Below are 27,575 nucleotides of genomic sequence, written 5' to 3'. Positions count from 1 at the left end.
CACAGGATTGAATTGTTGCACCTTTAATTTCAAATACTGAAATTCCCTTTGTACAGGAGCGTAGGGTCCTTCAGGAAAAGCATTGGAGGAGGAGTATGACCATCCAAGATCTCTCCATTAGGGATCAATCCAACTATCCCCATTCCAAGTATCGTCCTAGCTGTCGGTATCCTCAGTGCCCACACTTACTCCTACCCTTACTGCTGCTACTATGTCCTTCTGGGCTCCCAACATATTTTCCAGTTTCTCTATTTGCTGCCTGCAGATTGTATTCTCACTGTTTGTCTGGGCCCGATCCTTATTTTCTTGTAACATTGTTCTGACAGTTGCCTGTGCATCCCCCAGCTTCATTTACGATGTAGATATCTCCCCATTCAGGTTTTCTACTTTCAGTTGTTCACACTCTCCTGTTTTCACCTGTAGGGCTGTTGTATTCTGTAATGCTGAAGCTGCACTGACACACTGAGATGCCTTATACTGAGACAAATTATCCTTAACTATACACAACTCCAATTTGTAGTTCTCCAATTGTCTTTCCTGGAGTGCTACCAGACTGGAAAGATTAGTGACAGCTTTCCATAATGCCCACCCGGCTGCTGCTTTGATAGTCTTTTTCTTTGGCTTGGACTTCATGCACTTACAGAATGCTTCAAATCTCTTACAAGCAGACTAAAGGGCATCCCTCCTACGGAAAGAATCTTGTCCCCATGGGCACGGACCCCATTCCACTACCCATATTTAGCAAGGAGGGTGGGTTCTTCAGCTAACCACCACCCCTCCTAGTCCCTTTGTTTTGCTTCCTCCTGAAGCTTCGGAGTGGTCATTCTGTAAAGCAGGTAGCAACCCCTTTTGACAAAATGGCACAGGTATTCTGCTGCTATTACCTTTCGACTAGTATTCACTGTGTGAGGCTTTATTAGTTCAGTCCAAATGACCTTAGGCTGCCCGCATTCTCTACACCAAATTTGTTACCCGCACACTTAGGGCACCTACCTTTACCCAGTTCCCAAGGCTCAAGGTGTAACCCGGTTTATTTAAGTATCCACCCTTTCCTAGTTCCCAGGACTCAGGATATACTCTTCTGCAGGTTTGCGGGACCTTTTACCAGTGAAAGAGCCTTACACAGTAATATCCGTAACCTCTATTTATTAAAAATCACCAAGTAGAATACACATGCTAAGCATACAATGTTATGCTCACCAATCCTCATCACACAGGTGGACTTTCCCTGTTGAGGAGGCAAGGTTGATCTGGTCTGGATTCTGGTTGCTGCATGTCACGGTCATACATAGGATTCTAGCAGCTCTGCTCTTGGGCAGTGTCTTGGAGGTAAATTCTTCTTCTTCTTTCAGGTCTTTCCTTCTTATTCTTCTTTTCCTTTTCCTTTCTTTTCCATCTGGTCTCCTTCTTGAACCTCAGCTTATATAGTGAAACTTGAGTCCTGCTTAGTTGTACCTTAACCAATTATTTTACTAAAATATTATGCAATAATTTTTTCACCAATCCTAACATATTGTGAAATAATTCTTTACTCAGGCATACCCCACCACCTTAGTTTATTTAAATCTTGCAAAATTACCTATGCAACAGACAGAAACAATCAAAGAACCAGACAGAAACCAGACAGATAAACAATAGAGACGTGGGGACTCCTGAACAGCTTTGGAGCCAGGGTGATACTGGTGGCTGGAGTGGCCCCATCTGGACCTTATTTTATCCCTGACTCCAGTGGAGTGGTCCTTGCTTTTTGGCTGCTTCAGCAGCTGCTTCTGCTGTCTAGAGTCTCTGGTTCTTTTACAATGTTTAGTATTAGTTCATTCACTCAATATTGCTTAGGAACCTTTTCTACCAAAGCCATGGCCTGGTTTTACAGACAAGAAAAAAACAAGGGCATGTTAGCAACTGCAGTGCATTTTATATACCTAATGGATTGAAAGTTCATAGCGTAATGTAAGGATGAGATAGATTAGAGATGCCTTCTCCATAAGAATCACCACTGAGGAGTAGCCATTTTTGTATTTAACCTTAATAGCAAGACAAAACTACGTATGTGGCGTTGGTGCTATAGTGAAAGGTATCACATTAGCAGCAGTTATTGCTAACCATCGCACAGGTGATGGCAGCATAAGCTTTCTATATACTCTCCCTGTAGTAGGCCTGAATCCTGTTCTGGAGGCTCATTCAGTCCTCAGTCTGCTGAGACAGCATACAAGCAGAGCAACAAGGGCTAGTTCTGGTTGTGTTTTTGTGATGTAGGTAGGGTGACCAGATGTCCTGATTTTATTAGGACTGTCCAGATATTAGGGGCTTTGTCTTCTATAGGATATTGTTACCTCCTCCATCCTGATTTTTCACCCTTGCCATCTGGTGACCCTAGATGTAGACACTAATCCTTCTGGGGATTGGGCTAGTAGGTCCCAGCTCACATACATGCATCACAGATACTTAAATGATCAATTCCACTGTTCTATTCTATTCTACTCTACTCAGATTTTTATACAGTGTTCATCACGGTAGTATCTGATTGCCTTCCAGTAGTGCATTAAGCACTACTCCACATCTGTTACATGTTATTTGTACTCTCATTGTCTGCCCAGAGGAAGAAGCAGCTGGAGTGTCTTGTTTTGGTAGGGTTTGTGTGTTTTTTTGTTGTTTTTTTTCTTCTTCTTGTTAAATATTCCGCTTTGAGCGGAAAGTGGTGAGGTGTATGATAGTTCTTGGGGGAGTTCATTCCACAGTGTGAGACCACCCCTAGAGAAGGTTCTGTCTCCTACATAGACAAGTTTCACTCTAACTTTTGAGAATTCCATTGTACCAGAGGGGCAAAGCTGTGGACCACAATCTTTCTCCTGGAGCTTTACTGTGACGGGTTGGATCACAGAAACCCCCTTGGGAGGTGCCACCCGATGTGCAAAGGACTACCCCTGCTCCTGTTTCCCTGCCAGCTCAGGACTCCAGCACCCTGTCTTGCTGAGCCAGCCACTCCTGTCTGGCTCTAACACAGATCCAGGGTCTGAATCACTTGTCCCAAAGCTGCAGGTTTACCTGAAACCAGCTCACAGAAGTGTGCTTGTCTTTAGCACTCAGATGCTCAGCTCCCAATGGGGTCTAAACCCAGATAAATCCGTTTTGCCCTGCATAAAGCTTATGCAGAGTAAACTGATAAATTGTTCGCCCTCTATAACACTGATAGAGAGGTATGCACAGTTGTTTGCTCCCTCAGGTATTAATACGTACTCTGAGTAAATTACTAAATAAAAAGTGATTTTATTAAATACAGACAGTAGGATTTAAGTGGTTCCAAGTAGTAACAGACAGAACAAAGTAAGTCACAAGCAAAATAAAATAAAATGCGCAAATCTATGCCTAATCAAACTGAATACAGATAATCTCACCCTCAGAGATGCTTCAGTAAGTTTTTCTCAGACTGGACACCTTCCAGGCCTGGGCACAATTCTTTCCCCTGGTACAGCTCTTGTTGCAGCTCAGGTGATAGCTAGGGGATTCTTCATGATGGCTCCTCTCCCTCTCTGTTCTCTTCCACCCCTTTATATATCTTTTGCATAAGGCGGGAACCCTTTGTCCCTCTGGGTTTCCATCCCCCCTCACTGGAAAAGCACCAGGTTAAAGATGGATTCCAGTTCAGGTGACATGATCACATGTCACTGCAAGACTTCATTACTCACTTGCCAGCACACACATATACAGGAAGACTCACAGATAAATACGGCCATCTGCAGACAATGGGAGTCATCAAGATTCCAAACCATCCTTAATGGCCCACACTTTACATAATTACAATAGGCCCCCAGAGTTATGTTTTATATTTCTAGTTTTAGATACTAGAGTGGTACATTTCTACAAATAGGATGATCACACTCAGTAGATTATGAGCTTTGTAATGATACCTTACAAGAGACCTTTTGCACGAAGCATATCCCAGTTACATTACATTCACTTATATTTTTATCTTATATTTTTATAAAACCATATAGACTGCACAACGTCACACCATTGTGCCAGAGGGGCAAAGCTGTGGACCACAATCTTTCTCCTGGAGCTTTAAATCGTCTGTTATGTGTCTCGGGACTAGGCTATGTAGTGCTCTGAAGACAATGACTGAGACATTAAATTTGATTTGAAATTTTATGGGAAGCCAGTGCAGAGAGCGGAGGATGTGCCCATGGTAGACTGTGTTGCTGAGGAGATGCACTGCAGCATTCTGTACTAGCTACAGTTTCCTAGATGCCAAAGGTTTCACACCCAGGTATATTGCATTGCTGTAGTCCAAACGAGAGGTGACAAAGGCACAAATAACTGAGACCAGATATTCATCTGCCAGGATCGGACAGAGTCTCCTAGCCAACAGGAGATGGTAGCAAACAGCATCTCAGTGCTGCGTAGAGGAATCACAGAATCATAGAAGATTAAGGTTGGAAGGGACCTCAGGAGCTCATCCAGTCCAAGCCCTGCTCAAAGCAGGACCAACACCAACTAAATCATCCCAACCAGGACTTTGTCAAGCTGGGCCTTAAAAACCTCTAAAGATGGAGCTTCCACCCAGGGCGGGGTCTAACTTTTTGGCTGCCCCAAGCAAAAAAAAGAGTGCCGCCCTCCATAGCGCCGCCATAACACACACCCTCAGCACTGCGACAACACCCCCCCGTGGAGCGCCGCGCTGCGCCGCCAAACCCCCTAGCCCCCCGTGGAGTGCCGCGCCGCTGAACCCCCCAGCTCCCTGCAGAGCGCTGCACAGCCGAACACCCCCCCCCCGCGGAGCACCGCCGAACGCTGTGCTGCTGAACCCCCCCGCCGAGCGCTGCCGAACCCCCCAGCCCCCTGTGGAGCGCCGCACCACTGAACATCCCCCCTGCGGAGCGTCGCCGAACCCCCCAGCCCCCCGCAGAGCGCCGCACAGCCGAACACCCCCCCCACGGAGCACAGTGCTGCTGAACCCCCCCCCCGCCACCACACACACCTCCCGCCGAGCGCCGTGCTGCCAAACACTGCTGAGCCGTGCTGCTGAACACCACCCCTGCCGAGCGCCCCGCCACGATGCCACACCCCCCCCCATGGAGCACCGCTGCTGAATCCCACCCCCAAACACCCCCCACACGCTCAGCCGCCAAAACAAAAACAACCCACCCCACCCCCGGCGCTGACCGACCGAACCCCCCCCCCCAAAAAAAACCCTGAGCGCTCCCCCACCCCAAGATTGGCCACCCCTTACCAGGTGCCACCCCAAGCATGTGCTTGGTCGGCTGGTGCCTGGAGCCGGCCCTGCTTCCACCACCTCCCTAGATAACACATTCCAGTACTTCACCACCCTCCTAGTGAAATAGTTTTTCTTAATATCCAACCTAGACCTCCTCCACTGCAACTTGAGACCAATGGTCCTTGTTCTGTCATCTGCCACAACTGAGAACAGCCTAGCTCCATCTTCTTTGGAACCCCCCTTTAGGTAGTTGAATGCTGCTATCAAATCCCTCCTCACTCTTCTTTTCTGCAGACTAAATAAGCCCAGTTCCCTCAGCCTCTCCTCATAAGTCATGTGCTCCAGCCCCCTAATCATTTTAGTTACCCTCAGGCAGGGCCGGCTCCAGTTTTTCTGCCGCCCCAAGCAGCAAAAAAAAAAAGAAGAAGACAAGCGGTGGCACTTTGGAGGCAGCTAAATCGCACCGCTTCTTCAGCGGCAGTTTGGCAGCGGGTCCTCCCTCTCTTCCTCTTCGGCGGCAATTCAGCAGCAGCTCAAAGAGGAAGAGAGGGAATGAAGGACCCGCCACCGAATTGCCGCCGAAGACCCGGATGTGCCACCCCGATACCGGACAGAGTATTTGAATTGGCCGCCCCAACACCTGCTTCCTACGCTGGTGCCTGGAGTTGGCCCTGTCCTCTGCTGGACTCTCTCCAATTTGTCCACATCCTTTTTGTAGAGGGGAGCCCAAAACTGGACGCAATACTCCAGATGTGGCCTCACCAGTGCCGAATAGAGGGGAATAATCACTTCCCTAAATCTGCTGGCAATGCTTCTACTAATGCGGCCCAATATGCCGTTAGCCTTCTTGGCAACAAGGGCACACTGTTGACTCATATCCAGCTTCTCAGCCACTGTAATCCCCCGGTCCTTTTCTGCAGAACTGTTGTGACGGGGTCAATCATAGGGGACTGTCACCTGATGTGCTGGAATTACCTCTGAGCCCATTTTCCCTGCCAGCCTGGGACTCCAGAACCCTGCCTTGTTGAGTCGGGCATGCTGCAACACAGACCCAGGTCTGGTCCATGCTCCCAGAGCTGCAGACTTTAACCAAAAACTGCTTAGCAGGTCACCTATCTCCAGCACCCAGTTCCCAATAGGATCCAATGCCCAAATAAATCAATTTTGCTCTGTATAAAGCTTATACAGGGTAAACTCATAAATTGTCCGCCCTCTGTAACACTGATAGAGAGATATGCACAACTGTTTGCTCCCCCAGGTACTAACCCACTTACTCTGGGTTAATTTATTAAGTGATTTTATTAAGTATAAAAAGTAGGTTTTAAGTGATTTCAAGCAATAACAGACAGAACAAAGTAAGTTACCAAGCAAAATAAAACAAAACATGCAAGTCTAAGCCGAATACATTAAGAAAATGAATACAGGTAAATCTCACCCTCAGAGATGTTCCAATAAGCTTCCTTCACAGACTAGACTCCTTCCTAGTCCGGGCCCAATCCTTTCCCCCAGTACAGACCTTGTTAGTTCCAGCAGGCAGCTTAGGTGAAAGCAGGGGATTTCACATGACTGGGCCCTCCTTTGTTCTGTTCCACCCCCTTTTATACCTTTGGCACAAGGCTGGAATCTTTTGTCTTTCTGGGTTCCCACCCCTCCTTCTAAATGGAAGAGCACAAGGTTAAAGATGGATTCCAATACCAGGTGAAATGGTCACATGTCCTGTGAGACCCAAGCCTCCATTCTTCCCGGCCTGACTCACAGGACCATAGGAAGGCTTGCAAGTAAACAGAGCCATTTACAATCAGTTGTCCTAGTCAATGGGAGCCATCAAGATTCTGAACCACCATTAATGGCCCACACTTTGCATAAATACAATAGGACTTCAGAGTTATACTTCATATTTCTAGTTTTAGATACAAAAATGATACATACATACAAATAGGATGAACACACTCAGTAGATTATAAGCTTTGTAATGATACCTTACAAGAGACCTTTTGCATAAAGCATATTCCATTTACATTATATTCACACTCATTAGTATATTTTCATAAAACATATGGAGTGCAAAGTCACACCCCCTTCAGTGCAACAACCCTTCTTTGGGGTCCACTCTGTCTCGGGGGTTAAGCCATAGGCCCCTTCACCTCCTGGAACTGCACCTCTCTGAGCCTTCAGCACCTCTGTCTTTTTCCGTGGCCCCCCTCAGGGAGTCCACACCCAGAGGGAATAATGCAACCTCATTCTCTAGACCAGAGTGACTCTCAGCCAGCATAAAACAGAAGGGTTCATTGAACATCTGAACACAGCATAGGAAACTGTCAGAGCCTCAGGCCTAGCGTCCCCCAGCACAGTACATCTAGGTCTCTCCAGCCTCGAGGTGAGCTCTCGCTGCTCTCTTCTCCCAGCCCAGAAACCCTCTCCTTCCAGCTGGGCATCCAATATCACCATCCCCCAAGTCCCACCCAGGCCCACTGATAGCAATTCTGGGCCCCAGGGTAGAACACTCAATGGGCCCCAGCTGGTGCCCAATGAGCTGCCGACTGCGCTGCTGGGCATGCTCTTCCGGCACGGCCAGGGCTTCCACATGCCCGCCCGGCTGCCTTCCCATAAAACATATGGAGTGCAACGTCACAACAGCCACTTAGCCAGTTGGTCCCCAGCCTCTAGCAGTGCATGGGATTCTTCCATCCTAAATGCAGGACTCTGCACTTGTCCTTGTTGAACCTCATCCGATTTCTTTTGGCCCAATCCTCCAATTTGTCTAGGTCACTCTTGACCCTATCCCTACCTTCCAGCATATCTACCTCTCCCCCCAGATTAATGTAATCCATGAACTTGCTGAGGGTGTAATCCATCCCATCATCCAGATCATTAATGAAGATGTAGACCAAAACGGGCTGCAGGACCGATCCCTGGGGCACTTCGCTTCCAACTAGACATTGAGCCAATGATCACTACCCATTGAGCCTGATGATCTAGCCAGATTTCTATCCACCTTATAGTCCATGCATACAATCCATACTTCTTTAACTTGCTGTCAAGAATACTGTTGGAGGCCTGTAACAGATCACAGACTCACCACTGCGGTGCCTCCGGCTGGTCATCTGGGAATTAGCTCAATTCCAGCCTCAGAGCGCCCCCTGCTGGCCGGTGTCTCGCCTGCCTCAGGCTCCCAACCCTCTAAGCCACCTTGCCTCAGTGGCTACTGCCAGTCATCATCTAGTCCCCTTTCTCTGGGGCAGACTGCAGTCTGTAATGGCCACTCATCACTGGCAAGGGGTTGGACCAGCTGCCTCTGCCTATCCCCAGGCTGCACCTCTGCAGCCCCAGTACATCCTTGGGCCTTTAACAAGGCCTCAGCCTGGGGAGTTGCCAGACTGGAGCTCCCCAGGTGAGGCTGTAGTTCCCCAGATTCTCCTTCTTCCCTTTTTTAAAGATGGGCACTATATTTGCCTTTTTCCAGTCGTCCGGGACCTCCCTCGATCATCACGAGTTTTCAAAGATAATGGCCAATAGCTCTGCAATCATATCAGCCAACTCCCTCAGGAAGTGCAGTCAAAAGTGTAGAAAGTTTTTCCCTCATTTATAGAAGCATAGAATATCAGGGTTTGAAGGGACCTCAGGAGGTCATCTAGTCCAACCCCCTGCTCAAAGCAGGACCAATCCCCAACTAAATCATCCCTGCCAGGGCTTTGTCAAGCCTGACCTTAAAAACCTCTAAGGAGGGAGATTCCACCACCTCTCTAGGTAGCCCATTCCAGTGCTTCACCACCCTCCTAGTGAAAAAGTTTTTCCTAATATCCAACCTAAACCTCCCCCACTGCAACTTGAGACCATTACTCCTTGTTCTGTCATCTGCTACCCAGGGGCGGCTCTAGCTTTTTTGCTGCCCCAAGCACGGCAGTCAGGAGGCTTTCAGCGGCATGCCTGTGGGAGGTCTGCCGGTCACGCGGCTTCAGCGTACCTGCCGCCTAATTGCCGCCAAATCCGTGGGACTGGCGGACCTACCGCAGGCATGCCGCCGAAGGGTCCCTGACTGCCGCCCTCACAGGGACCGGCAGGGCGCCCCCAGTGGCTTGCCGCCCCAGGCACGCGCTTGGAGTGCTGGTGCCTGGAGCCGCCGCTGCTGCTACCACTGAGAACAGTCTAGATCCATCTTCTTTGGAACCTCCTTTCAGGTAGTTGAAAGCAGCTATCAAATCCCCCCTCATTTTTCTCTTCTGCAGATTAAACAATCCCAGTTCCCTCAGCCTCTCCTCATAAGTCATGTGCTCCAGACCCCTAATCATTTTTGTTACCCTCCGCTGGACTCTTTCCAATTTTTCCACATCCTTCTTGTAGTGTGGGGACCAAAACTGGACACAGTATTCCAGATGAGGCCTCACCAATGTCGAATAGAGGGGAATGATCACGTCCCTCGATCTGCTGGCAATGCCCCTACTTACACACCCCAAAATGCCGTTAGCCTTCTTGGCAAAGAGGGCACACTGTCGAATCATATCCAGCTTCTCATCCACTGTAACCCCTAGGTCCTTTTCTGCACAGCTGCTGCCTAGTCATTTGGTCCCTAGTCTGTAGCAGTGCATGGGATTCTTCCGTCCTAAGTGCAGGACTCTGCACTTGTCCTTGTTGAACCTCATCAGATTTCTTTTGACCCAATCCTTTAATTTGTCTAGGACCTTCTGTATCCTATCCCTACCATCCAGCGTATTTACCACTCTTCCCAGTTTAGTGTCATCTGCAAACTTGCTGAGGGTGCAGTCCACGCCATCCTCCAGATCATTAAACATATTGAAGATATTGAACAAAACCGGCCCCAGGACCAACCGTTGGGGCACTCTGCTTGATATCGGCTGCCAACTAGACATGGAGCCATTGATCACTACCCATTGAGCCTGATGATCTAGCCAGCTTTCTCTCCACCTTATAGTCTCTTCATCCAGCCCATACTTCTTTAACTTGCTGGCAAGAATACTGTGGGAGACCGTACCCTTGGGGCACTCCGCTTGATACTGCTTTGAGTTTTCAAAGATAATGGCCAATGGCTCTGCAATCACATCCGCCAATTCCTTTAGCACCATCGGATGCAGTGCATCTGGCCCCATGGACTTGTGCTTGTCCAGCTTTTCTAAATAGTCCTGAACCACTTCTTTCTCCACAGAAGGCTAGTCACCTCCTCCCAATACTGTGCTGCCCAGTGCAGTAGTCTGGGAACTGACCTTGTTCATGAGGACAGAGGCAAAAAAAGCATTGAGTACATTAGCTTTTTCCACATCCTCTGTCACTAGGTTGCCTCCCTCATTCAGTAAGGGGCCCACATTTTCCCTGACCTTCTTCTTGTTGCTAACATACCTGTAGAAACCCTTCTTGTTACTCTTAACATCCCTTGCTAGCTGCAACTCCAAGTGTGATTTGGCCTTCCTGATTTCACTCCTGCATGCCTGAGCAATATTTTTATACTCCTCCCTGGTCATTTGTCCAATCTTCCATTTCTTGTAAGCTTCTTTTTTGTGTTTAAGATCAGCAAGGATTTCACTGTTAAGCCAAGCTGGTCACCTGCCATATTTACTATTCTTTCTGCACATCAGGATGGTTTGTTCCTGCAACCTCAATAAGGATTCTTTACAATACAGCCAGCTCTCCTGGACTCCTTCCCCCCTCATGGTATTCTCCCAGGGGATCCTGCCCATCAGTTCCCTGAGGGAGTCAATTTTTCCCCATGGGAGCTCCAGCCCCAGAGCACCCACAGAGTCGACGCCTATGGATGTACTCCAGAGACTTGATTTGAACCTGAAGTTTATTCCATCACTGCTACAAGCCTGAACCAAGAATTTTGCCATTACTGTATATAATTGATTCCATTTAACCAGTTTTAGCTCTCATCTATATTTCTTTCTTTTATGAATAAACCTTTAGATTTTAGATTCTAAAGGACTGGCAACAGCGTGATTTGTGGGTAAGATCTGATTTGTATATTGACCTGGGTCTGGGGCTTGGTCCTTTGGGATTGGGAGAACCTCTCTTTTTTTTTTACTGGGGTATTGGTTTTCATGACCAGTTATCCCCATTACAAGTGGCACTGGTGATACTGGGAAACTGGAATGTCTAAGGAAATTGCTTGTGTGACTTATGGTTAGCCAGTGGGGTAAAACCAAAGTCCTCTCTGTTTGGCTGGTTTGGTGTGCAAAGGACCCAAGCCTTGGGCTGTAACTGCCCTGCTCTATTTGTCCTGAATTGATAGTCTCAGTTGCGTCCCGCCAGAGGCAGCATCGTTACACTACTGTACTTGCAATGTGAGAGCTCAGCATCAGTAAGGAATCCAAAATACTCCTATATTGCTTCCCAACTAATGGCTTTCTCCACCAAAGCCCACAGGTTCCTCCTCATTGAATACCCACCACCCATCCCCTCACAATCCTTTAAAGAGGTAGTTCTTTAATAGGTCTGAGAGAGGCAGTGCCAAAAGGCACAAAGGAGATGGGGTTCTCCTTCATGTGGGTTCTCTGATGTCTCTTATGGTGGGAGCTCTGGCTGAAGCTCTTCCCACAGTAGACTCATTTGTAGGCTTTGTCCCCAGTGTGGATTCTCTGGAGCTGAAGCTTTTCCCACAGTCAGGCATAGGTAAGGTTTCTCTCTCAGGTGGATTCGCTGATACCTTATGAGGTTTGAGTTGATGCTGAGCCTTTTCCTGCAATCAAGGCACTTGTAAGGTTTCTCTCCTGTGTGGATTCTCTGGTGCTTAATAAGGTCTGAGTTTTGGCTTAAGCTTTTACAGCATATAGTGCATCTGTTTTGGATCTGGATCATTGGGATCTGCCACTGGATGCTGATCTCTTTTAATTTCTGTATACTGTTCCCATGATGGGTACATTTACCCCATTTCTTCCCTGGAGGATTCCTCAGGTGTCTCTTGTGGTAGGAGTTGCGGCTGAATCTCTTCCCACAGTCACTGCACTTATAAGGTCTCTCTCCCATGTGGATGCACTGGTGCTGGTGAGTGTCGATTTGTCAGTGAAGTTTTTCCCACACAGTCAGAGCAGAGATAGGGTCTCTCCCTCATGTGGATTCTCTGGTGTCGACTCAGGTTCGAGCTCACATTGAACCTTTTCCCACACTTATAGGGTTTCTTTCCAATATAGATCCTCTGATGATTAACAAGGTCTTATTTCTGAGCAAAACTTTTCCCACATTCTATACATATGTTTGGTTTCTCCCCTGGGTGCGTGCCTTGGAAAATGAGGCCATTCAGGAAACCTCCTGCACGGTTAGTGGTTTTACTCCCTTTCTCCCCTTGAGGGTTTTTCTGCCGCCGTTTTAACTTACGCTGGTTCTTAGAGAGTTTCTCTTTTCAAGACTTTGGATAACATATGTAGCCTATAGGATTAACCTGCTTGCTTGCATATATATATATCTTTTCTTATAGTTTAAGTATTTGGTTTATTGTAATAGGTTTATAAATTTATATTAAAGTAAGTTTGGCTGTAATGCAAGAGACCTACAGGCCATATCCTCTATGTTAAGCTAAAGCAAAGTTAGCATATCTATATTGAGACCTTTTACTCAGAAAGCAAAGTTAACCTAAATATCTAAATAGATGAGTACCCACGCCTATGTCTATGACCTTTTATCTAGATCAATAGACAATGGAAAATGGCATAGGGGGATTTTCAATGTTGTACCCACAGACTTAACAAGTACACTACAAGAGACTGATGTGCGTACATACCTGTCATCAAGACGCACATACATACTAGCCTATGGGGTAAGTGTACCCTAACATTTCTGTGGGTGAGGAATACAATTTGGGTATAAGAGGAAGGATTTCCGCCATTTGCCCTATAAAAGAGGTAACCCACCTCAATAGAGTACTCCATTTCTCACTTACTCCGTTCTCACTTTACTCTATTCCCTCTTACTTCCTCCACTCTATTTATTCTATCTATCTATGATGACTGCTACTATTCGTAGGCTATACTTGTTCTTCTTAAACTTTAAGTTTCAAAGGAATTAGGCTAAGCCTGGTTTCCCTAAGTTTTATTCTTAGTTTATTAGGTTTTGATTTAAGTTTGTTAGTCAAGTAAACCCTAGTCAGCTTTGATAGGCCCTTAGCATTTTCTAAGCACTGTATACTCACTCAAGAATTGAGAAACCCGAACCTCAAGGCTGTTCCTGTGTCTCTTACCACCAGGTTATCAAGGAAGGGTGTAAGTATATTAACCAAAGCTTTGTTGCATATAATACTATATTATCATATGTATCTTTTGAATAGCAGTAATGCATTTGTAACTTTGTAACTCTGGGTATTTTACCATTTACTTACTATTATTAATTTTAATAAAAAGTCTTTAAGGCTATATCTGTCTCAGTGTGAGCTTCCTGTCATACCCCCGAGGGTCCTTTATAAATTCTGTGGAGCCTGATTCAGGACAAGAACTTTTATCTTCTGATCAAACAGACTGGCAAGCCTAAAACCCATACTAATTTTATATTGATAATAATTATTAATATTATTATTAAAATCAAATGAAATTAAATTAATAAATTAAATTCCCATATTATCCAAATTAATATTATCAGTACACCCCAAATCAGGCTACACATACATTCCTTTTGGATTTGTTGGTGACATGTTGCATGGACACTCTCTGAATATTCTGGTAAAGAGTCTCCTCCTTATATTCTCTTATGGTCTCATCATATGCTGGGATAAAGAAATAATGCAGACAAGTCATTCCTTACACTGGAGAGAAAGAAAACTATGGAAAGGGATGACACAAATAAAAAGAACTGTAGATATATATATTTTACACTTAATAATTTCTCACAAATCCTAAATTTACAGAGAAAATCTTAAACCCTCCTAGTAACCTATTCTCTGAACAGTACACTAGAAAAGAGTAGAATCAAAAGGAGCCATTTTGGGAGATTTCTCTTGACATTGTCCTTGCACATTCCCCCAGCAGCTTGGGGACTAGGCAGAGGTAGGAACTGGCTTTTTCTCTCTCTGCTCCTCACCTTGTCCCAGAAAAGTCAACCTACCCTGGGATGCTCCAGGAAATGGGTCTGGGAAGGGCTGGGAGCTGGGAACCTCCCTCCCCACTCCTCTCCCCTCAACCTCAGGCTGGGAGACTCGGTCCCTGGCCTGGTCCTGGGGCATTTGCTGTCCTGGAGCTGGCTCGGCTCCTACAGGCGCTCGGGGAGCAGAGTCTGGGGGTGTGAGGGAGGGCAGCAGCTCTGGGACTCACAGGCCCCCCACCCGGGAGCACAGCTGGGATGAGGAGGGGCCATTTGTGCAGAGTCACTTTCATACCCGGCCCCAGGTCTCCCATCTAGGGTTGCCAACCCTTCAGGATTGTCCTTGAGTCTCCAGGAATTAAAGATTAATCTTTAATTGAAGGTTATGTCATGTGATGAAAGCTCCAGGAATGTGTCCAACCAAAATTGGCAACCCTATTCCCATCACCCGAAGTCTGCGATTCAGGAGCTGGTGTCGGCAGAGCACCTTGCCCCACAACCCCCTGCCCTGAGCCCCCTGCCTGCATCCTGTAGGGAAAGGCTTAGCTGCAAAATGTATAAAAGATAAAGGCTGCTTATGTTGATGCGCTTGATTTGAGACGTGCCTGTCTCCTTGCACTACTTTGAGATCTCAAATAAACTTTGATTGCTTCTCCACCATGGTGTGTTTATTAGCGTGACGCACACCGGGCAACGAACCCCGCTGTTACTGTCCTTGGGCACTCTGTGCTGGCAACAGGGGGAAAGTATTGAAGGGGTGTTTAAATGCCTTCCCTTGCTCTTCTCCCTCTGGAGTAACAACTAAAGGCAACTATTTCCCTCCAGAAGCAGAAAAAGTTGCTGCAGTTTAAATGGGAGAGAAAAAAGGGATAAAATCTCTGGGGACTTTAGATCAATATGAGATAATTAACTCAAAAGTGAGCAGTCCCCTCATGCTGTGCCACAGACATGGGCTGCAGGGAGCCCTGGGTGACATGGCCTACAGGGAGGGGAGATGGCATCGGAAGGTTCCGCAGCAGTTGGGATGGCGTGCGGGAGAGGCTGGTGGCTGGCAGAGGGAGAGCTGTGGTAATGAGTCAGGGTTACAGTTTCCCTCCACCTCAAGGCCAAGTTGCTGCAGTTACAAAGGATGAGAAACCCCCAGACTTGAGAGGATTTTCATATTAATATAAAATATCACTATTCCATAATTACACAGAAAACAACCAAATTGGATGAGATTGGATATTTAGGTGTGTAATTTAAGGGGGTTTTAATATCAATAGTCACTAATTAGAGAGAAAAGGGGGAAATCCGAGGGATTTGATCAATATCTGATAATTAGCAAAAGAAAAGGACAGTAGCAGAGGGGACTATTGTGTCTATCAAATAACGTTCAACGTTTACACACAAATGGCAACAGGTGAGGAGAACATTAATATTTTCCATCAATATTTGATTTTCAGAGGGAAAAAGGATGAAATCCCAAATTTTATACTAATACTCAAAAAGCAAATATAAAGTGGTTGTTTCCTCCTGCTCCCCACCCTGCCCTCTACGTGGGCAGCAGTGGGTTCTGGGCAGCATCCAATGACCCAAGCATGGAGAGGAGGATGGAGCCAGAAGTTTCCGAGGCAGTTGCAAGGGGCAGCAGCAGGGGAGGTGCATGGGTAATGGAGTTTGAATGGGCAGGAGGCTGTGTACTGCTTTGGGGCTGGGGAGTTTTATTAACATAAATGAAGTAAAACACTTTGATTCCCAAATATGCAGGGGGTAGTTGACTGAAAAGAGGTTTAATTCCCTCCCACACCAACCCCCTGCCATCTTGGGTAACCTGGAAGTTACCTCAGTTAAAAAATGGAGGGGAAAAAAGGGAGAAAATCTCAGGGGATTTTATATTCAATAAATAAATAGAAAGTGATTATCTCCCACTGGCTTGAAACTGACATGGGCAGCAGGGAGCCTTGGTGATGCTGCTCTAACAGGGGAAAGGAGGATGGAACCAGAAGGTGCTGGGTATTTGTGTAACAGATGGGAACAGAGGGCCACCAGGGCTGCAGTAGGGTACAGGCACTATTTCTCCATGTGTTGGGGCCCAGCTCCTGGAGTCACGCAATTACAGCGACCAAAGCTTTCTTAGGGGGAAAAAGAGTCAGTTTGTAGCTCTCACAGTTGCAAAGAAAAGCTTGAAAACATGATCTGAGTGTAACTGACAGCACTGCTGCCTGAGTGTGCAGCAAGCCTGGGACACTTGCTATGAGAGGGGGGAGCTGCCCCATGCTCTCTGCTGCCAAGCCCTCCCCAGCAGAGGGCTCGGAGTGTGGCAGGAGGGGAAGTGCACAGCAGGCCCCCTACCAAGCAGGTACAACCTGGCTGATAATAAGGAAACCCCTCTGCTTCATTCTTCCCTGTGTCCACAGCCTCTCCAGAATGCCCCCACCCCCAATCGCACTAAGAGGTGGGCAGACACAGCAGCACCACAATATATTGCTGTACCTTGATTCCGAGATTGCCTAAATCCAGCCCTAGCAACTGCAGGGGATGGGAAGGTGATTGGCAGCTGGTAGTTGGGGCAGGAAGTTGGGTTGGGTTGGATTGTTGCAGAAAAAGCACTTGTTGGGATGGGATAAACTGGGCTGGGCAGACTCTCCCTCAGGTGCATGGATCTGCCCTTCCCCACTTGTGACCCTGCTAGGGCCCTGTTGCTGGAACAATATGACTGCTACACTCCTACTCCAGAAGTGGCTGCATCTCAGCATGGCAGGGGCATGAATGCCATTTGTCCCAAGTGTCTGGGACTCTTCAGACAAAAGTCATGATAGAAGCAAAAGGTGTTAAAGAGTAGTGCCCAGGGTGGCTGGAAAGCTCTAGCTAGTGGGGAGGTATCCAGCCTAGCAGAGAACAGCCCTCTGCATGGGGTGGAGGTGGAGAGTGATCTGCTTCCATGCTTCTCATTCTGGTAGGGGGAAAATAAGTCAGAAAAAGTATAGCCAATTGTGACATTTGCGGTGGGAGAAACCATACTACTCAACCTTATTAAAAACATAAGAGGCCCCACATTGCATTACCCAAGCCCCTGAGCCCTCCTGTCGACATATCACTGTCTGCACCCTGGATTAGGTTGATAACTATGTCACTCAGGGGTGTTGAAAATCCACATGGACTTAACTCCCACTACGGACAGCACTATGTCTTTGGGAGACCTGTCGACATAGCTGCCACCTCTCAGGGAGCTGCGGTACCTACAATGATGGTAGAAGCTCTCTTCACTAAGCGGTACAGTGCTGCAACTGCAGCATTTTAAGTGTAAACACACCCTAACTCTCCTGCTGTGTTCAGCTCTCAGAACTGAACATTCTCATGGCCTTTAATTTCTCTCCCTCTCTGCATTATTGATTTCAGTCACTGTTGTGGCAGTCTGGGGCCAGCTCTCTAATGCTGAGCTGTTATGGCATGCAGGTACAGCCTGGTATGTGGATCTGCCCTGCCCTGCAGGAAGCACAGGGACAAACAGTGCCTCACGGGTTCCCTCTCTGAATTCTCATCACTGCCATTCTCTAGGCACGGTACATAGCTAGGTCTAGAACCCTCACTCAATGTAATCCACCCTGCTGCTTGCTTCTGGCAGGGAACTGGTGCTAGAGTAAAGGATTCTAGTTCCCGACTAGACAAGCAAATGAGCACTTTCCTCCACCTTTCTTGGCCCTCCTTTTCACAAGCCCATGCCTACCCTTAGCACCAGGCTTAGGAAAATGTCAACCTCTCATCCCAGTTCCCAAGCACCCCAGGAACAGAACCTCCTCCCCCTGCCACCTCCAGAAGACCAGCTCCGACCTGCATCCCCCTTCTACAGCTGACTGCTGCTGTCAGAGTAGATGATCACAATGGTCCCTTCTGGTCTTGGAATCTATGAGTCTATTTAACTTTGTTAATTAGAGGCACATTCTGTACTCAGACTCACTCCTGGCTCAGGGACTCTAAGGGCCAGATTTTCAAAAGCATTCAGCAGCTCCCACTGAGAGCAATGGAGAATCTTTCCCTCCCTACTGGGAAAAACAGGAGCTGCTGAGTACAGAGCTCTTTTGAAAATCTGCTCTACATTTTGAGTGGTGAGCACTCTTGCAAGTCTAGCCCCAATAGACAGAGCCCTGTATGGACACAAAATTTGTATCTGCATCAGATCCACGGTCCATAAACATGGTCTGTGGATATCCACAGATTTGCAGGGCTCTACATATAGAAGTTGTAATTTAGCCATCTGCACAGAAGGAGTCTGACATCCTTGAATTAAGCATCAAGAAGTAGCAACATTAAGGCTTGATATTCATCCACCATCCCAGTGCAACTGCATTGTCAGAGGTTACCTAACAGAATGTCACCAAATACATCATGAAACACTTCACTAGGACTTAACTCCAAGGCAGATTAACTCTGGTATTTAAACAGTGACAACGGTTTAGGACAGAAAGCAAGGGTGAACCTTATGCCCAAATGAAATTCTAGTGGCAATTTTAGGGAGCCAGAAAGGGATGGGCCCCAAGTGGGGATCTGTGAGGGAAGAGACACACATCTGGGCTACGGGCGAGCTTAGAATGGGCCAGCACAAGAAGGCACATAGGTAGCATCTGGAGTGAGCAACAAAGGGAATAATTTGAGCAAGGGATTGTGGCAGCTCAGTCTCTTTTTAAGAGAGAATAGTAGATTAAGAATTAACAAATAATTAAGGAGTTCAAGATTCCTGAACAACTACAGACTGATTATAAACACACACAGAGGAGTAACTGACTGAAATATAGGAGGTAGGTTAAGATGTCTGAAGGAGTCCAATTCTGCATCTCTTAGTAGGTAAGGATGATCCAGAGAGAGAAATGAGCAGTGCTGCTGCTAGGGAGAAGGAGACAGGCTGCTCCCGTCTGGCCTCTTGGGATGGGGAGCCACATTAACTCTGAGTGGCTCCTTCAGCTCACAGGTCACCTGAATTCTGCCATGAATTCCCTGAACTAAATACATTTGGGGTGGGGAACAGAAGATAAATTAAAGCCCAGAGATAGTAAGAACCACAGGAACAAAGAAATGGAAATGATTTTTGGTTTAAACATTTTGTTAATCGCTATTTGTTCTACAGCGCATACAGAGTCCCCATGTACGACTGCTGGGCTAGCACAGCCATATCTATTCCAGAAGAGAAAGGAACGGAACGGTAGTAACTGAGCAGGCTGTTTAAGGTAGAAGTGAGACTCTCCTAACACCAGAGTGGGAGCTGGCCTCATTTGCCTTTGACCGAAACTAGTTAAAAAGAGATGTGAATGTGCTGCTGCTGGAGAGAGGCCCTTGGTACACACAGCGTGAAAGCTGTGCCGCAGTCCTCGCCTGGAAGAGCCACTTCTAGCACCCCATTCAGTCCCCGTGGCCTCTGCCATAGTGAGCCCAGTCTGGGTTAGTCCCACTGCTGTTCTCAGGGGCGTAGACACTCATCCTACCTGGAAGTGGCAAGAAACCTACAATCCATTCTACACAGGCCAATAGTAAAAATTTAACAAGACACACACACACACACACACACACACACACCCCTTATCCTACCAGCTACTCGCCCTCCCAACACCAACCCGTCACTGACCAGCCCTAGTCCCAACCACTAAAACAACCAATTCTCCCAAGAACCAGCACCCTCCCCTAACAATCCCTGCTAAAAAGCCATACCAGTTCCCTCCCACTACTCACCATCCCACTAATCCCCAGAAAGCAGATCCCACAAGCACGCAGCTCCAATCTCCTCTAGCTACTGCCTCCTGCTGCTATGATGGACTTTCCTTCCCTCCCCCAACCCCTAACATGCTTGAGTTGGGTAGGGCCATAAAGGCAGGAAGGACACAGGGTTCTCTCCTGTGTGGGTTCTCTGATGCCTCTTGTGGTGGGAGCTGCGGCTGAAGCTTTTCCCACAGTAAATGCACTCATAGGGCTTCTCTCCCGTGTGGATCCGGTGGTGCTGGGTCAGGGTAGATTTGTCAGTGAAGCTTTTCCCACAGTCAGAGCATGTGTAGGGTTTCTCTCCCGTGTGGATCCTCTGGTGTCTGATCAGGTTTGAACTGACATTGAAGCATTTCCCACAGTGAGTGCACTCATAGGGTTTCTCTCCTGTGTGGATCCTCATGTGCTTGACCAGGTCCGAGTTCTGGCTGAAGCTTTGCCAGCACTCAGCGCATGTGATGGGGATCTCAATGGTCGAGGTTTTCTTCTTTGATGTTTTAGTTTTTTTAACCTTCCCAATGGCAGCGCTGTCCCGCTGGGTGCATTTGTCCTGCTTCTTCCCTGGAGGGCTCCTCAGGCGCCTCTTGTGATGGGAGCTGCGGCTGAAGCTCTTCCCACAGTCGATGCATTTATAGGGCTTCTCACCCATGTGGACGCACTGGTGCTGGGTCTGGGTCGACTTGTCTGTGAAGCTTTTCCCACAGTCAGAGCAGCTGTGGAGTCTCTCCCCAGTGTGGGTTCTCTGGTGACGGATAAGGTTTGAATTGATGCTGAAGCTTTTCCCGCAGTCGATGCATTTATAAGGTTTCTCCCCTGTGTGGATTCGCCGATGATTCGTAAGGTCTGAGCTCTGGGTGAAGCTTTTCCCACACTCGATGCAGATGTTGGGCCTCTCCCCTGCGTATGTTCTCTGGCGGACGATGGTGTCTTTGCGTTTTCTCACGCCTCTCCCACGGTGGGTGGATTTACCCTCTCTCTCCTCCGAAGGGTTTTGCTGCTGTGCTTCTGACCTGCCCTGACTCTTAAGGGATTTTCCCTGGTCTAGTTTCTGAGAAACGTTTCCTTTGGATCGTTTTGGAAACATCTCAGGCAGTTCCTCTCCAGCAAGACTTTGAAGATTTTCTTGCTTTGTTATCACTCACGGTCTTGTCACCTGCTGGGATAAGGAGAAAATCCGGACACGAGTTATGCTCCAAGCATGGGCAAAAGGAAACAGAATAATCGGTTGACAAATTATTTTAGAACTGAGAGGGCTCTTTAACTTCACAGACAAAGGTGTAACAAATCCAATGGCTGGATGGTGCAGGCAACTGAGCTCAAAATGGAATTAAGGCACAATTTTTAACAACTTCCCAAGGGAGGTGGTGGATTTTCCATCATTTAAAATTTTTAAATGAAATAAAAATTGGATACCTCTTTCTTAGAAAAGAAAGGAAGATAAGAGAAGAGAGCTCTCTAGCTCAGCCACACGTTATTGGGCTCAATGCAGTAATCGCTGGGTGATCTTCTCTGACCTATGCTATACAGCAGAGGTTCTCAACCAGGGATCTGGGGCCCCCTGAAAGGGCCATGAGCAGGTTCAGGGCGTCCTTTAAAATAAACCAGAGAGCAAGGCCAGTGTTAGATTCACTGGGGCCCAAGGCAGAAAGCTGAAGCCCAAGCCCTGCCATGCAAGACTAAAGCCAAAGCCCAAGTAACTTAGCTTTGTGGGATCCCCTGTGGTAGGAGGCCCTGGGCAATTGCCCTGCTTGCTACTGCTGAATGCCAGGTCTGGATTTTAATCTACTGGATATGCAGAAAAACAGTTGCTGTGGCACAGGTGGGCCATGGTTTTTATAGCATGTTGGGGGGGGGGGGGGGGGGGGGACACCTCAGAAAGACAGAGGTTGAGGACCCCTGTTCTAGAGGAGGTCAGACTATGCCTTCTGGAGTAACCACCTGAGCTCATAGTTGCCCTGGGTACCCGCTAACCTCTCAGGTTTTCTGTTATGACTGTCACTGATGTCATGTATTAATTTATGGACCAGTCCTACAACTATTCACAGAAGCACACTCAAGGCCTCATTCCCCATAGCCTTGTACTTTAGAGTCATTTAAGTGCAAAGTGGGGGAAAACCACAACCATTTCAGATTAGCAGTCACTTCACTTTGCAGAGCAGAGGGTGAACCACACAAGATGCAAGGCAAGAGGACCCAGCCCTTAACTGCCAACTCCTTAGAGCAGGGGGACATCTTTATTTGTTTCTGCAAAAAAACCCAGCCTGCTCGTCTGTGGGCAAGACTAATAATCAAAAGAGCCATTTTATGGGATTCCCCTGACATTATCCCCAAAGGCAGGGACCAGGCCAGGAGAGGGCAAACTATGGCCTGCAGGCTGCATCCAGCCAGTCAGAGCTTTGGATCCGGCCCATGGGATTGCCACCCCCATGCCGCTGCAGGCTCCACGCCACTCCCGGAAGCGGCTGGCACCATGTCCCTGTGCCCCCTGGGGAATGAGAGGCAGAGGGCTCTGCACGCTGCCCTCGCCTGCAGGTACCTCCCCCGAAGCTCCCATTGGCCACAGTTCCCCGTTCCCGGCCAATGGGAGCTTTGGGGAGGAGGTACCTGCAGGCGAGGGCAGCGCGCAAAGCCCTCTGCCCCTCCTCCCCCAGGGGCCACAGGAATGTGATGCCACCTGCTTCCGGGAGCAGCGCAGGCCCAGGGCACGCAGGGAGCCTGCCTTAGCCCTGCTGCACACCACTGCCACCCCAGAGCCACTCCAGGTAAGCGGCGCCAGGCCAGAACCCACACCCCTCCTGCACCCCAACCCCCTGCCCTGAGCCCCCTGCCAGGGTACATCTACACTACCTGCCGGATCAGCGGGTAGCGATCGATCTATTGGGGATCGATTTATCGCGTGTAGTGTAGGCGCGATAAATTGATCCCCGATCGCTCTCCCGTCGACTGCTGAACTCCAGCTCGGCGAGAGGCGGAAGCAAAGTCAATGGGGGAGCCGCAGCTGTCGATCCCGCGCCACGAGGACGCAAAGTAAGTAATTTTAATTCAATTTAAGATACACAACTTCAGCTACGAGAATAGCGTAGCTGAAGTCGACGTATCTTAGATCGATCCCCTCCCCCAGTGTAGACCAGGCCCCACACTCCACACCCCTCCCTGTACCCTAACCCCTGTCCTGAGCCCTCTCCCACACGCCACACCGCCTCCCACACCCTCCCTTCCGCAACCCAACCCCCTGCCCTACAGTCATGGCCCTGCACGCAATTTCCCCACCCAGATGTGGTCCTTGGGCCAAAAAGTTTGCCCACGCCTGGACTAGGCAGAGGCAGTAACTGGCTTTTCCTCTCTCTGCTCCTCTAGTTTAAAAAAAAAAGTAAAAGAAAAAAAAAACCCACACCACACAAGAAAGTCAATTTTCAGATGGCCTTTATATAAGATAACCATAGCTATGAATAAGAGTTTTTAAAAGGCAGCTTTACTAACTGATGTATCAGTGACCGCAGCACTTGGAGCTGGGCTGGGCAGGTTCGGGACCCAGGAACCCCCCTCCCCAGTTCTCTCTCCTATTGCCCCTTTCCGGGCTCTCCTTCCCCCCTTGCCCTCCCCGTTGGCTGGGTCCAGCCCAGGGGCATTTCCTCCCCCACCGCTGGCCTGGCTCCTGGCAGCGCGAACGAGAGCGAGCTGCCATGCGAGGAGCGAGCAGCGCTGGGGTTGAGGAGGGGCCATCTGGGCAGAGTCAGCGCGGCAGCCTTTGCTGCCCGGCCCCCGCACTTTCCCCAAGTTCCCTCTTGCAATTACCTGGAATCTGCGGCTCAGGGGCTGGTGGCAGCAGAGCCCGGGGCTGCCCCAGGGGCTGGTTTCAGCCCGCGGAGAAAGTCCCCCCGGCTGGGCACAGAGGGGCGGTAGAGAAGGGCTCTCCCCGCGCAGCAGCAGCGACGGCAGCTCAGTCCGGCTCACAATGGAGGCAGCAGCCCCAGCTCTTGACCCAGGAAGTTCAATCCCTTATATCCTGGTCAGAGGAAAGCCAGAGAGACTCGGAGAATCCCCCTCCCCTTCCTTTGCAGTAACCAGAGACCAGACTAGCCCTCTAATGACAACAGCTGCTGAGCACTGTGTTAATGCACGTTTGAACTGCAAATGGCTTTTCAGGCTTAAGACCCACCTGAGAAGGGATGCAGGGGGCAGGTCTTATCTTGGCTGCCCGCATATATTGGGATGTAACTGGAAACTGGGGCTGGAAGAGTTGTGATGGTGACATCAAGGCGGGGCGGGGGGGGACTCCCAGGATATTCAGATGGGAGTAAAATTTATGGTGATGTGAAAATGTCCCCCTGGCAGACTGACATGCATACTGTGTAGCCTGAGCTCACTGCAAACACCAAGAGCTCCTTGCATTCCACCATTTCCCCCAGGAGATCCCTGCATGTCACCCTTCCATCCCTCTCTATTGGTAGGGTGACCAGATAGCAAGTGTGAAAAATTGGGACAGAAGTGGGGTGTAATAGACGCCTATATAAGAAAAAGCCCTGAATAACAGGACTGTCCCTATAAAATCGGGACATCTGGTCACCCTATTGGTAAGCCAGAGGGCTCAGCAGTACCCCAGTTCCAGTTTGCACCCCGGGGATCCCAATGTTGTAGTGACACTGGGAGACCAGGTCAGTCCAGGGCCACAGGCCAATTCACTTGTGTATTAGTAGAGATCAAGGTATTTGTATAAGTATGAAGCAACAGAGGGTCCTGTGGCACCTTTAAGACTAACAGAAGTATTGGGATCATAAGCTTTCGTGGGTAAGAACCTCACTTCTTCAGATGCAAGAAGTGAGGTTCTTACCCACGAAAGCTTATGCTCCCAATACTTCTGTTAGTCTTAAAGGTGCCACAGGACCCTCTGTTGCTTTTTACAGATTCAGACTAACACAGCTACCCCTCTGCTACTTGTATAAGTATGGTTGGTGTTTAAAATTCATGAAAGCTAATGGGATGTTACTTGTATTGTTTTCACCTCTTTGTTCCTGTTATAATGAAATAGCAAACATTTATATTGTGCATACCCCTGTAAGTAAACAACAAAGAAATCTTGTGGGATGCTAATGAAGGACTTCAACAGAAAAGCAAGCGGTCATTATGGTGATAATTGGTGGCCAATGACTCAAACTGCATTCCTCACTCACCATCATAAAAGGAAAAGCCCATGTGCGTAGAGACACCGTCAGCTTGTTTTCTGTGAGAAGCTATATGTATGGATTCCAGGAATGATCCTGCATCTCTGGGCTGTATGGACTCTTACAGGGAAGGGTACCAGATACAAAGCCAAGACTCCCAGAGACTATCTGGGTACCCTGAAATACTTCTGGGAAATTCGCAGTTCATTATATTACTGCTACCATTTAGACTTACAAACTGTGACTTTCCTGTACATATATTTTACCTGCTTTAACCTCTCAATAATTCTCATTTCCTTTTCTTAGCTAATAAAATAAGGTGTCTATAGAACTGGGTGCCAGTATTGTCTTTGTGGTGAGATCTGGAGGACCCATTGATCTGGGGTAAGTGGCTAGTCCCTTGGGACTGGAAGCAATCTGGTGTGGTGTGATTTTTGGTTTATGTGACTGTTATCACTAAGTCCAGTCTGTCTAGGTGGCAAGATAGGCTGGAGAGTCTAAGGGGATTGTCTGTGACTCCATGGTAAGACTGGTACAATGATCCAGGAGTTCACGTTTGTTACTGGTTTGGTGAAATCTAATTATAGAACACAGCTCCAGTTTGGGGTGCCTGCCCGGTTTTCTGACAGTCTGCCCTGAGATTAGCACTCCAGCCAGCATGACAATTGTGAGCCACTCCAGACAGCGTGACAATTGTTTTCTTGTTATTGTTTTCTTGTGCTCCCTCATCTGCCTATCTGTTCCCCTCTGTTGTCTCTTGGCAAGGACTGTCTTTTTGTTGTGTGTGTGTACGGCTCCTACTTGTTATGGCAATACAAATAATAAATAACTATAGATTATTACAGGGATGATTGTAGCTGCTGGCTCTGCTCACTGGATGCCGGGGTTCCATGTGCTTCCCATTCCCCACTTTCAGTTTTGTTGATTGTCACCAAAATGAACAGGGTTCTGCCCACTGCTGCCTAGAACACACCCTGAAATGTGGAACTGATTGGATGTGGTGCTGAGAAGTTAGGACCTTACATCCAAACAGAGAAATGCCATCCAATTGAACGTAGGACCTGGCTTCACACAACCAATGAAACTCCCTCCCTAGCTCCCCACAGGAGGATCCTTTTCTCTTTCCTGAAAAGTAGGAATGAACCCAGAGACCTTGCAGGACTCTGGGCAGCCCTTGGGGCGAGGTGCCCCTCATCTCTGGGGCTCTTTTATTAGGGGAACCTCTGGGACAATCTCAGATTCCCACAGAATCTCCCCTCCCCAGGACTCATGGAATCTCCTCATTTCCATCCTTATCTGCTATCTTCAAGGAGTGGGGAGGGGCAGCCATGCTATGCAGACACCTCCTTAAAGAGCCTCCCCTAGGCAGGGCACCTGACCAGGAACATCTGCAGAGGTCAGATAACCTTGCTGTGCCACTCTAGGGTCTCCACCTGCTTTTATGACTCCTCTTGCTGTAATAGCTAAGTGCCTCAGAAACATTCATGGATTTATGCACACAACCCCCAGCCAGGCTTATTTTCCCCATTTGGGGAAACTGAGGCACAGAGGGGTTGGTTTGGGGTTGGGGAAGAGCTCCGTACCTTAGCAGCTCCTATTGAGAGGTGTGCAGAGAGCTTTAGGGACTCTGTCATCATTTGTCCAGCACCAGTGCAGTTCCCTAAAAATTAGGCCTAAGGGAGGTTGTCACACTCAGGACAATGTTGCTTCATCCAGGGTGAAGTGTCTTGGGTGAGTTGCTGCCGCTGCCCCCAATGACTTCCCCATGTGAGAGTCTGGAGATCACCCTGGTGATATGGATACCACATTGAAGTCAAATAAATCTGCGCTAAGGACTCACCTGTAAGTGGAGAGAGACTCCCCACCACCTCTGCAAGCTGCAGGCTAGGAACAGAGAACACAGGGAACCTCACCCGAACATTACCATCTGAGAGTCCTCAAACATTTATGAACACAAACCAAACCTTAATTTAATGACAGCTAAGGACACATCCCACTACCCAAAAATGTAACCGCATGGGAATGAGAAGGAAAGTTTCCTGCATTCCGCCACTTCCCCATCCCCTACAGGACAGTCAATAACTTGCACACCCCCGTGCAAAATTATAATGGCAGTCTCATGTCAGCAGATTGGCACAGTCTTGGACTGGACTAAAAAAAGTGTGTGGTGGTGGGAGCAGCAGCTTTGGTAAGACAGTGCTGAAAGTGCACCCCTCAGCAATTTGTCTTGGTTTAACTTTTGTTGTGTTTTTCTGCCAGGACTGACTCCTTGCAACTCCTCCATTTTAAGCACTGTAGGCACATGTGACTGGCACGTAGCATACACACGTAACATTATTCTATTTTAACATCTCAGAGGCTACCATTAAGGTTTCACATGAGATCACAAGTTGGATGAAGCTGGGGTGCATGTGGCTGCTCAGTGTGTCTTGGAGACTGAAGTGAATGCCTTG

General features: G+C 48.1%; 2 protein-coding genes across 4 annotated transcripts in view; both read right to left on the bottom strand.

Moving 5' to 3' along the window:
* Positions 1 to 27,575, bottom strand: part of LOC128848319 (zinc finger protein 771-like) — a 198,964-nt gene that overhangs the window by 162,528 nt on the left and 8,861 nt on the right. The window lies entirely within an intron of this gene.
* On the bottom strand, positions 13,994 to 23,929 carry LOC128848325 (zinc finger protein 436-like). 3 transcript variants are annotated; one of them, XM_054048288.1, is made up of 3 exons: positions 23,756 to 23,929; positions 21,374 to 21,549; positions 13,994 to 21,116 (listed from the first exon to the last, which is right to left on the bottom strand). In XM_054048288.1, exon 3 carries the CDS (start codon positions 21,042 to 21,044, stop codon positions 20,040 to 20,042), a length of 1,005 nt encoding a protein of 334 aa, XP_053904263.1. In that variant the 5' UTR covers positions 21,045 to 21,116; positions 21,374 to 21,549; positions 23,756 to 23,929; the 3' UTR covers positions 13,994 to 20,039. The 3 variants fall into 3 exon arrangements, with proteins under 3 accessions (XP_053904263.1, XP_053904262.1, XP_053904264.1); XM_054048287.1 differs by lacking the exon at positions 21,374 to 21,549; XM_054048289.1 differs by lacking the exon at positions 21,374 to 21,549 and having other exon boundaries at positions 13,994 to 21,113.

The sequence above is a fragment of the Malaclemys terrapin genome, chromosome 13 (assembly GCF_027887155.1).
Source record: "Malaclemys terrapin pileata isolate rMalTer1 chromosome 13, rMalTer1.hap1, whole genome shotgun sequence".
NCBI classification, from domain to species: domain Eukaryota; kingdom Metazoa; phylum Chordata; order Testudines; family Emydidae; genus Malaclemys; species Malaclemys terrapin.
Note: the sequence above shows the minus strand (reverse complement) of the source record. Positions and strands in the feature narration are given on the sequence as shown.